Here is a 15,535-nt window from a genome sequence, read left to right as displayed (position 1 = left end):
TGACTAGTTTAGGACACAAGCATTTTACAATATTAACCGCATATTAGTGGTGGAGGATTTGAACACATGACCTCAAGTGTATGAATAATTACTATTAATAATTTGAGCTATAAATATCTTGCAACCCTATACTATTAAGTTTGTACCAAATAAATCTTTCGCGAATTTCGCCGCTAAATCTTCTTTTATTTACCTTCATTAAATAAATCATACATTAAAAAGTTGAAACACAAATGGAGAGCTCCCTATCATCAGGTACATCAGTGGGATTCATTAATGTATAGTGGTGGAATTCATGTTCTATCTCAATGAAAAAAGAAATAAAAAAGAGGCTTCACTGATAGCTCCCCCCCACCCCCCACAATTTTTTTTTCTTTTTTTCATTTATGTCTCTTTTACTTGATTATTTTGAAAAAATAGTTTATATAGTCGTAGAAATCCTAGGAATACCATCTATAAATGAAAGAAATAATGCGAAAAATAGAACCAAAAAAGAAAAAAGAAAAGAAAAAGGAAAGCCTTATTTTTGCTTTAGTGCTTGCTTGAAGGTCACTTGAAATTTCGGATACCTTTAATATTTGAGATATTTAGTCATATACTCATTCTTAGCACTAAAACTATAAATAAACCCTACACCATTTAATTTCTATAAAAAAAACCCAAAAAATGACAGCTTGCCCTATTGAATTGAATTTTGATTATTAAATTACTTTGATGCCCTATTGAGTGTATTGGGCTTTTTTATGAGGTTTTGGAGTAGAGTTTGTTTTAAGAAATCAATGACAGTTTTGTAATTTAAAATAAGTTAAAAGCCTTTTTGTTATGTTGTAAATGGACTTTAAGCGTGTTTTTAAAGTCCATTTTATATAGGGTTTTTTTTAATAAAAAAAATAATAATTTGAACCCCTATATTGGGTATAATAGTGAATCTCCCTTAATATTTCTGGAACAAGTTGCTTAGAAAGCAACACAATTGAGGTCCAATTTTTACCCCAGAAACTCCCTAATATTTCCTTGCTTGACTCATAAAGTAGAAATGTTTTGGTCTTTGATTTATATATTGTGAAGATAAAAGCATACTTTCGATGACATGAACATATTGATTATGACTTGATTATTTTCAACAAATTTGTTTTTCATCGTCGACCACCCGATCCAGTGGTCCCCACAAACTTTTGATAAAAGATTGAAAAAAAAAATCATTATTTGTCCAATTACAATGAATAATTGCTTGTCAAAGAGTATACAAGTAACTTTCTTTGTTTTTGCCCTCCACATACTCAATAAGGGAGTAAAATGAATCAATTCATGAAAAAATCAAGAATGAAAAGAGGGGAAAAGCAAATGACATATATGAACGAGTATGAGTAATAAGTGAGTTGCGTTAATTTCGAGTCATTCGCCTACAATTATCGAGTCACGGTTAATTAGTAATCTTCAATAATATGAATAAGAAAATGATGCTCCAAATTAAAACAAATTTTCTGGTCAACTATACAATTGTATGGAGGACTAAGCTGCAAGGCAGGGATAGTGAGAGTAGAGAAGCGTGGAGCATGGAGCATGGCTTTACAGCTAACACTTCGCACATTCTCTAAGCACAAAGACAAAGGTTGTGCTTCAACCGCACACAAAGTACTTCATTCATTCCTCAAGTTTTATGTCATTTTGTCCTTTAATTGCTCCACAAGTTAACTCACTCTTGTAGCTTTATCCAGTTTTGTATAGCACTATACTATTTTTCCGATATGAAAGTTATTGGATAATCGAAGAAGACACAAACTAACTTACTAATCAAACTCCTTCTGTCTCAAAACGAAACACACTCCTTTTGTTTTCCAATTGTTTTTGTCTACATGACAAAATTATATTATCTGATTCTCATGGCACTTTAACTTTTGATTCTCATGGTTACTTTTTCTTTTTAATACAAACGGGGAAGGGAATTCAAACGCATGACCTTTAAATGTAGCAGTAAACTGCCTAATGCCTAATTTAATTACTGAGTGCCAAAGCTAATCTCACATTCCAAAGAATATTTACCCATTCACAAACTGAGACTTTTAGGCCCCGTTTGGTAACATTTTAAGGGGTTGTTTTCATTTTCAGAGAACAAAAATGAGGTAAAAACATGTTTGGTGGCCCAAAAATAGAAAACACTGAGAAAAAGTTCATGTGTACTGGTAGAAAACAGAAAAAAGTTGTTTTCATTCTCATGGGAAACGTTTTCATAAAAATAACTCATATATTATTATTTCAAATTGTACTACCAAACACGTTTTCATTGTTTTTGTTTTCTGAAGATATTTTCTAATTAATCTACCAAGCGCATTTTCATTTTCTAAAAATGCAAATTCATTTTATTGTTTTCATTCTCTAAAAATATTCTAAGAAAACATTCTTCGAAAACGTTACTGAGCAGATAATCCATTCAACAAATCTACAAGACTTTCAGCCATTTTTTAAGGGGGAAATTGTTTATATATTATTCAAGTTTGAAGATGGCATTTGATTTTGTGCCATTTAATAATGGTACCCATGAGTGCTGCTAATCCATTGGCTTTATCTGGCAGTATTTCCGGGGCAGGTGCATTTTTTTCAATGAAAAGCCAAACTTGCAAGACAATACACATGACGTCCGTAAAATAGCCTAGTGATGGTGAGTGGCCTATAAATTAATACAAAAATCATTTAGGGAGACTAATTTATTACACTAATTGTTGGACACCAATTTACGTGTCAACGTCTTATTTGTCGTGAACAAATAAAGTCTAGAGTGACACATATATAAAATAAATGAACCGGTACCAAGGCTCTAGTCCAAAGCGATTATCTAGTTTTATTTTTTATTCACACTATAATAATCATAAGAAAAATAATTAATGTCAATATTAATATTAACAACAATACTAATGTAAAAGATAATGTCCTTTAGCAATAGTCTTCTTCACGTTGAATGATTTGATTTTGTAGATTTTGCTATGTTTTGGCGATAATCTTTTATAGAGAGAGACGTGACATACAATGTCAAGATTCAAAGCCAACCATACATTATGAATGATACTTCACTAGGCTCTCTGCACGTCATTCCGCACCTATAAGAGACTATCTTTTAAAATTTAAAATTTATTTTAGAATTAAAAAAATAATGAGTAGTTGTCTTTCATAAAAATAGGATCAATTATCTGAATTTTCTTTTAATTTTAATTTTTTTTAATATGAAAAGTGTGAATTTACTATATTATCCTCATTTAATTAATAATTTCAATTCTTAATGTTTGCATTAACTAATGGTATTTTCTGGTATTTTGAATGTTTATCATTCTCTACCTTTTGCTTTATATATAGAGTGGTCCAAGAGATTTGTGGTCACTAACCGTTAGATGTAAATTCAACGGTTCACTCACTCTTGCACTCCTTTTAAGAAACTTTTTTGAACCATTGGATTAATGTCCAATGGTGGGTGACCACAATCTCTTGGACTCCTGTGGTCCAAGAGATTAGGACTCTATATAGATAAACAATAAAAATGAAAGTCATCAATTATGCATATAAATGATGACTGTAGTCCCATATATAAACAGTAGGGCTCAAGTGCTAACAAGTTAATATGATGTTTAGCATTTCTTTGGGTTCAAACGACAATTAAATATCATGATGTGAATAGTTTATTTTTCAAGTCATCATCCTTACAAGGATTCCTCCAAATCAGAAAATCGTTTCACTATTTGATTATTGTCTTGAACATTTTATTGTTTTTTTTTTTTTGAACATTTTATTGTTTATTGACAACATTGTGCCAGTCTATTAATTTGGTCATGATAAATCCCCATCCCACAACCACCCTCCACCCCAGCCTGCAACCATAGCCCCCACGAACCCAAAAGCCCAGAATGCAACGACCCAGACCCCCTCCCCCTCCTTCCTTCCGATTTCTTCCCCCCTCCTTCCTCCCGCAAATTCATCATCTTCAGGTATGGGTGGAAGAGAGAGAGAAAGAGAGAGAGAGAGAGTTTTCTTTTTTTAAGAAAATTTCTTAATTTTTTTGGTTTTTAAATATTTTATTCAATTTAAAATTAAAATAAGAAAATATGGGACCCATACTGCTACGTAAGCAACTAATGGAGAGATCTTATGGAAATCTAACGGTGGAATCACATTATAACAAATTCAAAAGACCGGAGTATGTTATTGTAAAAATTGAGAAGGGGTTTGTTGCACCCACTTCAGTTACTTTTCGTGTTCTTATAGTTATTTTTTTCACCAACTCTTCTAACCTTGTTGCTAATATTCAAATTATTTATTTTAATTCGTTTAATCAAATGTACATTTTTATTTTTCCTTATTATCCGGCAAAAGAAGAATCAGATATTTTTCTTAATTCTCCTGAATTCCACACCATGGATCCAAAATTTGCAATATTTTCTGGTCTTCTTGATTATTGAACCAAAAAAAAAAAAAGCTTCTTGATTTATCGTTCTGCTTGATTATTTCCTTGTTCTGCTGTGGAACTTTTTGGAATGCATTTACCAAAAATTTCCTAAAGCAAGAAGCCTAAATTGCATTTTGGTTGGGCGTGAAAAAATTTGACTCAAACAAGGTGACCTTGGGTTGACTCACAGCCCAATTCCATTGCATAGTCATTGTTTAATCTAAAAATCCATTTCATTCAAATTCAAATTTTGGTGAGAACCACATAACATAAACAATGTGAACTTGTTAATGAATATTTTCTCATTCTCCTTTTTTGTCAGTCTGAATCAGAATCATCAAGATTCACAGAGGATCTCACTGTCCTGAGGTATCACTTTCTTATTCTTCTTCCTTTTTTTTCCAGTCTGAATCAGAATCATCGAGATTCACAGAGGATCTCACCGTCCTGCGACTACCTTCATGATATCCATCATCTTCATCATCCTCACCCTTCTTCTCACCAATTATACCTGCTAAAATGGCAGTTTAGAGACTCTACAACAAACTAAGAATTGCAAAACACTCTTGACAAAGCATTTACCTTTCTTGATTATTACAACCTCAAGTGCCCTTGTGCTGAACTCATCTTTTCCTCCCATATCTTGAAATCCAACCAACCTATCCACAGCAACTCCTTTTCAGCAAAGGCAAACCTTTTGAATTCGTAAATATGAATTTTAACGCAAGATCTCAATGTAAGCTGAAAGCAGCATGAACGTCGCCACCACATGCTCTTGAGGCATGTTATAATACACAAGTTGCCAAGTGTGAATGTTCAAATGATTGTGATCTTAGAACAGTTTCAGCTTTCTTTGCTCTCTTTTTGTTTAAGAGCCACCACATGCTGATATGCATCTTAAATACTGGAAATGGGGAGGAATATAGATATAATAGTTATGATGAAGATGGCCTGACCTGAAGATTATGACACAAGGCAAAGTTTTGACTCCTAACTTGGTGACGAAGAACGGCGCATTCTGCATTTCATTTTCAAATCGTCAATTCCCCATTCTAAAGCTTTCCAACTAAATGACTGAAATGGAAGGTTGCAACAAGTAGTATCAACCCGAGCAAACACGAAAAGTGGCACCAATTATAAGAACACAAGACCATATTGAAGTTTATACTGAACTCTGCATCCAGCTTGATGAACTTGGTATCAACATGCTTTGAAGCAAGGGTCTTCAATCGCTTTTCCATTATCCTAAAAAGTATACGAAAAATTTGGTCTAATTGATATATTTAATCACACAGAAATTTTGAAATAAGTATGCAATATCATGTTAAAAACAAAAGCATACACAAAGATAAAATCACATGATATGGATTAGAAAAATCTGAAAAATTGAGTCGAGGCAAGTGTTGGACACTTGACCTTAAGACGAATTACACCCCACACAGTGCTTATGGTTACTAGCACTCGCCTCCCAGGACACAACGGCTCCTATCCTTGTGAAAGAAGCGCTACAATTCACAAGGACCCTTTGAACAAGATTATGCAGGAAACTCTCTCATAGACTATAAGTGACTATACGATGACTCTGTATAGAAGTGGATATACAAAGACTGAAAGAAATTCCATTTTTTTTACTACAAGAAGACTACTCTATTTATAGATGCTAAAGAGCCCTTTCCAAGGGGGTGTGTCCCAATCTGAAAAGCCAACCAATGCATCCCTTGGAAAAACAGATGCATTGATACCTTTTCAGAAATCAGCAAAGGGCACCATGGTCCAAGACTCTTACACTATTCAAATAAGAAAATTAATATTAATTAAAAAATCAAATTTCCAACAAAAAGAACCAGGTATTAATTTCGAAACACAATCCCTCATCCTTGTTTATGAATGTTAAAGATTCTAGAGTAAGACACTTGCATCTATAGAACTCCTGGTGATAGAAGTGGCAGATGGCTTTTTCAGTCCCAGTAACTTCACCTAAAAAATCCCCTTCAGTTATCTCCCTATATTCTCCATGCCCTTTCCTCTTTAAAGCTTCTTTCTATTCAAATTCCAAACCAAACCCTCTAAACATAAGCACAAAACCACGAAGAATTCCACATACCCACATGAACAAAACATGAAAAAATCGAACCTTTAGAGCAGCAATCCGATGCTTTGGAAATTGAAAGTGCATGAAAGATGCAGGGAATTGAATTGAACTCAGAACTTACATCCATCAACTCCTTATAAGTTCTTGCTAGGTTTCTCAGCTTTCCAATGTGGGACTTTTTACCTTCACATTCTCACACGGCCCCACATGTGTGGCGAACTTTCAAGCTTAGCACATGGACAACACATATTGGGTGACATGGAGCACGTGTGGCTGTTGGGCTTTCGCATGTGGGCTAACTCGCTCTGATACCATGAAGAAAGTTGAGGTTCCACCCCAAAACCAATTGGCGATGGTGGGAGTAGCTCAACTCCTTATAAGTCTTTGCTAGGTTTCTCAGCTTTCCAATGTGGGACTTTTTATCTTCACATTCTCACAACACCTTCAATTACTGAAGCCCTCGGTTAATCGAAACTAACGGTTCGGTGTGTGGTTTGGTTTCTGTTTTCACGCGGAGGCCTCTCTTGGCTTTGACTGGATCTGGCAACAGAAGAAGAAGGAGAAAGGAGGAAGAGGAAGAAGAAGAAGAAGAAGCAGAAGAAGTAGAAGAAGAAGAAGCAGAAGAAGTAGAAGAAGTAGAGAAGGAGATAAGGGAAGACGAAGAAAAGGAGATATGACTGAGAGAAAAGAAAATGAGGGAAGAAGACAATGGGATCTTTCTTTGCTTTTTTTTTTAACTCCCTTGTGCAATAATCTTTTCAATAAAGTATAGAGTAAGAAGAGGGATAATGAAAGTGAGAGTTCCACGGAATTTAGGGGGTGTATTCAATTGAAATTTTAAAAGTCTATTTAAGGATAAAAAAAATTTAGTAAATTTAATCAGAATGTAATCACTTATAGAATTGTATTGATGGATTTGTATAATCAAGATTTTTAACTTTTGGATTTTAAAGATTATATCATAAGATTTTATAAGATTTTAAAGGATCACATGGATTTATATCATATGATTTATATCCGGGCTTGACTAAATAGGGCTATAACCCAAACCAAAATTTGAAACTTTTTTAAAAACCTAGCCCAATAGATATAGTGAACCCAAAATTTCATACCTTTAAAAGAAAACAAAAAAAAAGGCAGTCCATGCATTATCCACAAGTACAACAACCGACCTGGACAAAAAGGTGTTTGCTTCAAAATTGTGGCTTGATATTGATGTGTCATTTTATGGGGTTAGAAGAATGTGTTTCCTTCAAGGATGAAAATAGGAATGACAACATTCAAGGTTACAACAATTATGGAATGATAACCAACATAAATAAAAGCAAATATTCAAAGTTAGAAGTCAATGAAATAAGCTAGTCTATAATTGTTCTTGGGGTTCCAACCCCCCATCCCCCCGATATTTCTTTCTTTCTTTTTATTTTATTTAAAAAAGCTAGTCTATAATACCAAACAAATGATAATCATGATAAAGAAAAGTAAACCGAACACAATCTTCCCAATTTTTTAATATCCAATTTGATGTAGCTTCATGTCCTCCTATGTAGCATCTCTCCACATATCTAAACCTATGCTCGCCCTCCATGCAGTAGCATCTTCTCATTGTTGCTCTTGGGTTTGAACAATAAGTTCAAAAGTATCATCTTCATGAACTGGTAATACGGAATATGAAGATGATGAAGATTCGTTTGTTGGTTCAATTGGAAGTTCATCAAAACGACACTCTTCGCAAAGAAAGTTATTTAGTGCTACACATGCCAATACAAGCTTTGCTTGCGTCTTAAATGGAAATGGAGACGCTAACTTAAAAATTGTGAATCGCGATTTAAAAATACCAAATATCCTCTCAATCACATTCTGCAAGGACGCATGGCGAAGATTGAACAATTCATTTTCACTTTGAGGGTCATTACCATGACCTGCAAAATCTTGGAGATGATATCGCACACCTTGAAATGGAGCTAAAAATTGGCACCGATTAGGAAATCCACAATGCACCAGGAAATATTTACCTAATTATATATACAGTACATATCAAATTAGTATGAAAAGTAAAAAATAAAAAATACATATTTATCATTTTAAAACTAAGTACTTACCTTGGGGCACTTTAAGTCCATTCCTCCTTGATAAAACATCACTTAGTAGCTTTGAATCATAAGCTGAACCCTCCCACCTACTAAGAACGTACATGAATTCCAAATCAAAGTTACAAGCTGCTAATAAATTTTGTTATATCTTTTCATGACGATTATGATAGCTGCTTACATCTCGTCCTCTCACCATTACCGGAATATGTGTACCATCAATAACTCTGATGCAATCCTAAAATTATTCATATGTAAATATAACCATATTATGAAAAATACATATTATAATAATGACAATTATAATTACAATATTAATATAATTAGATAATCATCACATACCTTGAAATAAGGGTAAACTCTTGTGCTTTCCTTTATTTTAGCAGGCACAGCAGCTCTTGGTTTAGCCATCAAATAAGATGTTATTAAATTCAAGGCCTTCAAAATCTTATGAAAATTTTCACTTGCAGTGAATTGTGATCGGTCAAATGTATTACGAATTACACAATATCTAGTATTTTGGCCGACGATTTGTAGAAACGCTGCAAGCATTTCTTCAACACAAATAAATCTTGTATCCTCCAAAAGTGTTTTTTCTCTAAGAATAGTGCATAACTTCCGTAATACATCTGGATACATTATATATACTTTCCGAAAGATTGCATGATCATCATTTAATGCTTGATGTATAGAGTCATATCCAATGCTAGTAATTCGTCGTGGAGTTAATGGACGTTCAATTTGTTCACCATGCATCATAATCAGAAACTGATTTAGCACATGTATTACGGCATAAATTTCCATCACTAAAATACATAAAATTCTTCATCCAATTCTTCTTCATCTATTTCGTCTTCATCTATTTCTTTGTCATCAATTTCTTCTTCTTCTATGTCATTACCTTCATACATGCTTGATTGTGACATTATACGTATATGAAAAAAAAAAAAAAAAATGAGGCTGCAAAGGAACTTGCAGTTAGTAAGATGTCCCAATACTTTTCAAAATGTTTGAAGTAAACCTTCATAAATTGAAAAAATATCAACAAAGTTGAAGCATTGACAATAAAATTCTAGGAATTAAAAGATAATCCATGACTCTTAAGTTTTAAAAAGGTATCTGAGTCTTGAATACCAACAAGACAGCAATGCAACTATAGAAAAAAGACAAATTCAAGCAAACCAAGCATATTTGGGTTAATATATTAATAGTACAATCATGGTTCGGGTTCATTCCATCAGCACACTTCATTTGTTGGATAAATAAGATTTGTACTGGAAAGCACCACAATCGCATTACACATGTGCACAAACCGTAACACAGAAAAACTACAACAGAAGATAAGCAAATAAAATCAATCACATAAGAGAAAGAAAAGACTATGTCTTTTTCCACTCCATTAGTATACTTCAGCTACATTCCATCCCAACATGTTAAAATGATCACTACTACAAAAAGTGAAAAAGACGACCAGAAAAAGACGACGGTAGAAGAAAAAACCGTCGTTGTGTTTAAAAAGACGACGGTAACAAAAAAACCGTCGTGGATAAGTGACTTAAACAACTAAAAAACGGAGGTACTATTGAATATTTTTTTATAACGACGCACACAAATAAAAAAGCGTCGTCTTATTAAAAATGTTTTCTTCAGAGTTAAAATCTGACCAAAAAACGACGACAGCAGATATGACAAACGTCGTCTTTTAAAAATCAAGTGTCCTTTTTTTGGTAAAGATATGGTTGTTTTGAAAAAACTGTCATCTATTATATGTAAAGATGACCGTTTTTTTTTAAAAAGGGTCATCTATTATGAAGTAAAGATGACGGTTTTTTTAAAAAAGGGTCATCTATTAGATGTAAAGATGACGGTTTTGTTTTAAAAAGGGTCGTCTATTATGAAGTAAATATGACGGTTTTTTTTTTAAAAGGGTCGTCTATTATACGTAAAGATGACGGTTTTTTTTTTTAAAAGAGTCGTCTATTATGAAGTAAAGATGACGGTTTTTTTTTAAAAAGGGTCGTCTATTATACGTAAAGATGACTCTTTTTTGTAAAAAAGGGTCGTCTATTGTGAAGTAAAGATGACGGTTTTTTTTTAAAAGGGGTCGTCTATTATATGTAAAGATGACGCTTTTTATAAAAAAACCGTCGTCTATTATATGTAAAGACGACGGTTTTTTTTATAAAAAGGGTTGTCTATTATATGTAAAGATGACGGTTTTTTTTAAAAAAGCGTCGTCTTTTAAAACACGCTAAAAAATGACCGCTTAAGTGAATTCGCACTCGACAAATTTTCAAATTTTCACCCGTCATTGAAAACCTTATCTCTCATTAACAAGCGTCATCTTTTTAAACACGCTAAAAAAAGGCTACTTAAGTGAATTCGCGCTCGACAAATTTTCAGATTTTCCCCCCTCTCTGAAAACCTTATCTCTCCCTCCTGGAAACCCTCCAACACTCTCTAAAACACCCTCATGAAACTCTCTACAAAATCATCAAAAAATTGATATCAATGAAAGAGTTGAGAGATTTTCGCAGATCCATAAGATGTAGAGGGAGGTTCTGTATTTGAGAATCAAAGTTGGTTGAAAGGTTTGATTTGAAAGTCACCTAATCTCTCAATACCCTTCTATATCTTGCTAGTGAATTTTGGATTAGTCTCTTTGCGTTTCTAGTATGTTCTTTGTCTCCCTGATTTCAGATTTTCTGTCTCTCTTGATTTGTCTGGTTTGTTTACATATATATATTTTTTTTCTGGTTTCTTTTTAGATTTTCTAATTTGATTATCAGGAGATGAGGAGGAAGCTTGCAGATTTATAACTTTTTCTTTTGCAGGTTTTCTATGTGAGTCGTATTTTTTTTGTTGTTGAAAATTTGTTACCTTCTCGTTTCACTATCATTTTATTTATATATTTTTCCTTTTGCAGGTTCTCGATGGTCTTTTTTATGCTCATTTTACAAGTTTTCTATGGAAATATGGTCCAATGGTAAAATTTCTCTTCCACCTAATTTTTTATGTTTATAATCTTAGCTTTTTTTTTCTCTCTCTTTGTCATTTTGATTTATTTACAGGGATGATGGAGGAGACTTCAGTTGTCCATCATTTGTATGTTTGGATGAGGAAGGCTTGGATTAGGAGTACGTAGGTCTTGTTAGGAATTATGTTTGTTGCAGAATAAAGATTGGTTAACTATGTAATAACTATTGAATCTTCAAGTTTTATGAAAGAAACTATTTTTGAGTGTATATATTCATTAATATAGCATTATGGTTGGTTTTCTAGTTAAAATCCTTGTATAGCATCATAGGAAATAAAAAAGAACTAAAATGTAGCAATTTGGGAACTTATTAGACGACGATTTTTATAATAAATCATGATCTTTACAGATAATTAACGATGGTTTTTATAAAAAAGGTCGTCTATTATAGGTTAAGATGACGTTTTTTTTTATAAAAAGAGTCGTCTATTATATGTAAAGATGACAGTTTTTTTTAAAAAGGGTCATCTATTATATGCAAAGATGACGGTTTTTTAAAAAAAGGGTCGTCTATTGTGAAGTAAAGATGACTGTTTTTTTTTTAAAAAGGGTCGTCTATTGTATGTAGAGATGACAGTTTTCATAAAAAACCGCCATCTTTACATACAATACACGACGGTTTTTAAAACCGTCGTCTTTCATCCTATAATTAACGATCTTTACCTCTAAACAACGACGATTTTCTTTACAAACCGTCGTCTTTACAGATAAACAACAACGGTGAAAAGCCGTCGTAGTTTGACACCCAAATAGATGGCGGTCGATTTAACGATGGTTTTCAAAGCATTACAACGACGGTGGATCCCCGTCGTCTATTTCGTTTTTTGTAGTAATGGATAATCTATACACCTCTTTAAGACTATAGACATAGATATGATAACCAAAAGCACATGTATGTGTCACGCCCCAACCCAGAGATTTACGTAACCTTGGGTTAAGACGTGATTCACACCTTAATTATAGAATTTAATAAAAACTATAACTAAAATGTGAAGAAACATTGAAATAAATATTTCACATAGAATATTCAGCGGAAACAACAACATATGAAATCTTATAATTTTTACATTATTTTACAAGTTAGAACTACTCAATAGTTCATTAAAAGAGTAGCTCATTATTCATCCACAAGCTATGTACACAATACACTCTATAGATGTGCCAAAATCATCACAAGCTCTAGATTTCAGGTTTGGTACCTGCAAAATCTGTTAGGTGGTGAGCGAAACCACAGCTCAGTAAGGACATAAACCTTTTCATGTTAAATTGATATAACTAAATTAAGTGACATACAATCACACAACCAAATATCACATTAATAAAATTAATGCATGAATGCTCTTCATCTAATCTCGTTAATTCATATAACTGGACAAGCAGACCTATGCGTCTCATACCATGCTTAGACCACTTGGTCCCGAATGCCGATTTATATGAAGTTACCCCCATCTCAATCATCCATAAATCCCCTTTTGTTAGTCATCTTGTCTAACTCCTTGTCGCCAGTTTCGTATCACCTAATAAAAACCATGTGCATTGTGGGATCCCTGAGATCTGGTATCTACCAAGAGTTAGACTCAACTACACAAAAGATCATTTTCATTACCCTCTTTTTCCATCATTATTTTCTCAACCCAACAATTCCAGCCAATTTCCATGACATGATATGATTATGCCTTTCACATATCCTTCACAACAATGTAACCATTTAAAACATCATCAATGTATATATAATTATGCCAACATTGTTCAAATAGTTAAGAATATGTAAACACCCAATACAAGGAACATCAACCAAACTGTAATACCATGCATAATATAATGCTCACGAAATTTAATTAAATCAATCTCTGTTAAAGGCCCCCAAGAAACCCCTACCTCGATTCCAAAGCTAGCTCAAAGTTTAAGAAAACACAAGCTAAGCCCTATATCTCTTCCAAGAATTTCATCACCTCTCTCTCTCTCTCTCTCTCTCTCATTTCTTTCTCGTTTCTTACTCTTATTTCAATTATGGAAGGCCCTATTTATACTAGCATAAGTCGGCAACAACAAGGATCCCATTGGATAATTGTTTGGCGGCTAAGAAAGGAGATATGCATGGAAACTATCTTATATAATATAAACTAATATTAATCCCATCACAAAAGTAGATAAGTAACTAGAAGATTGACACATCAACCCTAAGAGATAAATGATAGTTGCATGTGCTCCAACTCAAGGTAAACAATGGCATGAAATTGACGTCAACTCCTATCTAAAGCCACCTCTTGCTAATCAAAGGATAATTCTAACACCTCATCCTTACTAACTCCAGCTCATGTTAATTTTCACATGTAGTTGAATGTATCCATTTCACTATAAAGACTGATGCCACGTTTTCAAGTTAAAATAATTATAATTATAAGCTAGGAAGATATATATATATATATATATATATATATATATATATATCTATAATTTATAAAATAAAATAGAATACTATTTAATCTTCAATATATATACTTTTTTATTATTTAAATATGGGTCTTCACAGTATGTAAGAAATGCCACAACCCATAAATGAGTTAACAAAGCTCAACTAATAGATTTACAAAGCAAGCAAAATCCAATCAAATTGCAAATGAACCAAAAGCATTCAATTAGTTTAATCAAATTACAACCAAAATAGTTCAACCAAATTATAACTAAAATAGTTCAACCAACGTATAACCAAAATAGCACAAACAAAAATATAGTTCAACAAAACCCAAGATGATCAAAATACATTAATCATTCTAACTTAAAGAGTATCCAAGATGAGCGCTCTTCAGGTGACATCTTCAAGAACAAGTCCTTCTTTGCTTTAGTATTAAGCAAATCACCCGCCATGTAACGAGTATTTTCATCAAAATTTGGTATCTCTTTTAAAGCGTCCCAAATATTACTTCTTTGCTCTCTCTCTCTCTCTCTCTCTCTCTCTCTCTCTTCTCCATTAGGTTAGATATTCTTTCAAAATTGGGCGAAATAGTTTGAATGCCAATAGAAAGATTGTTTAGAAATTTGGTTTGATTGTTGGTCCCAACTGAGCTAGTACTCCCTTCATACTCGGATCTACTTTGCTTATTGCGGCTTGGTTTTTCAGTGGGAACCTCTGAACCTAAAGGGGAATGAGATGGTGGACTACATTGGCGGGGTGATGGAGCCTGGTAGGATGGTTCATAGTCATTTGGTGCTATGAAGGCATCATTGGTATGATCATATGAAAAGTCTTCCATTCCGAAATCTCTATTTTCTTCAACCCCATAAGTTGTTGCATCGGTGTCATCATGGCCCAATGCAATGGAGCCATTCCCAGGAGCAGTTCCACCCCCAACAACAATCTTCAAATCCTCATAATCAACTATACTTTTTCCCCAAAGTTTACTGTAACTTGGGTGGGACTAGCAAAGAACAAATTATTTATTGTTAATATATTGCAAATAACATATTGTACTGAACGAGTAAGCTATATTAATATACTTAAAAGATTATGAACTAAGCTCACCTTCAATTAATATTTCCATACTCCATCACTAGCAGTGAACGTCTTTGCAATTGGGTCCCACCCAAAGCCAGAGATGTTACGCATAAGCATAGACATCTTGTTATATTGCTTCTTAAACCACTTCATTTGGCTCAAGTAATGATTATAAGCTTTTGGAAACCTAATTTTCACATTAAGACAAGGAAGTATCACTCTTTCTACATTTTTGCTTGCTAAGTGACCCATTAGCATCACACAATCCACTATTGATAGCATCCACCAAGAGGTGTAGCAACTCATTGATATTGTCCATGGTCCAAGATTCATAGCTCTCAGAACCTTTGCCCTTTCCTTTGCTATTTCCTTGTTGTGAATACCCCAT

The 15,535-nt window shown here is 33.4% G+C and overlaps 1 protein-coding gene and 2 pseudogenes across 1 annotated transcript; all 3 read right to left on the bottom strand.

The window, feature by feature from the left end:
* Positions 1-4,745: 4,745 nt before the first annotated feature.
* Positions 4,746-6,651, bottom strand: LOC110768180 (thioredoxin domain-containing protein PLP3B-like). Its single transcript, XM_088253715.1, has 6 exons — positions 6,646-6,651; positions 6,346-6,473; positions 5,584-5,677; positions 5,384-5,450; positions 5,015-5,107; positions 4,746-4,943 (listed from the first exon to the last, which is right to left on the bottom strand). The coding sequence occupies exons 1-6, from the start codon at positions 6,649-6,651 to the stop codon at positions 4,813-4,815; spliced, it is 519 nt and encodes a 172-aa protein (XP_088109841.1). The 3' UTR covers positions 4,746-4,812.
* Positions 6,652-8,126: 1,475 nt separating this feature from the next.
* On the bottom strand, positions 8,127-9,166 carry LOC110768157 (uncharacterized; annotated as a pseudogene).
* Positions 9,167-9,420: 254 nt separating this feature from the next.
* Positions 9,421-15,535, bottom strand: LOC110768158 (uncharacterized protein At2g29880-like; annotated as a pseudogene).

This window comes from Prunus avium, chromosome 5, assembly GCF_965620075.1.
Source record: "Prunus avium chromosome 5, drPruAviu1.hap1.1, whole genome shotgun sequence".
In the NCBI taxonomy this organism is placed as follows: domain Eukaryota; kingdom Viridiplantae; phylum Streptophyta; class Magnoliopsida; order Rosales; family Rosaceae; genus Prunus; species Prunus avium.
Note: the sequence above shows the minus strand (reverse complement) of the source record. Positions and strands in the feature narration are given on the sequence as shown.

Bases quoted from the DNA above. Each gene is read 5' to 3' on its own strand.
- LOC110768180 (XM_088253715.1), bottom strand. The intron at 5,678-6,345 runs GTGTCTTACTCT...TATACTTTTTAG, and splicing joins CAGGAGTTCTATAGATGCAA to GATAATGGAAAAGCGATTGA. The intron at 5,108-5,383 runs GCCATCTTCATC...TTTGCTGAAAAG, and splicing joins TGTCATAATCTTCAGGTCAG to GAGTTGCTGTGGATAGGTTG.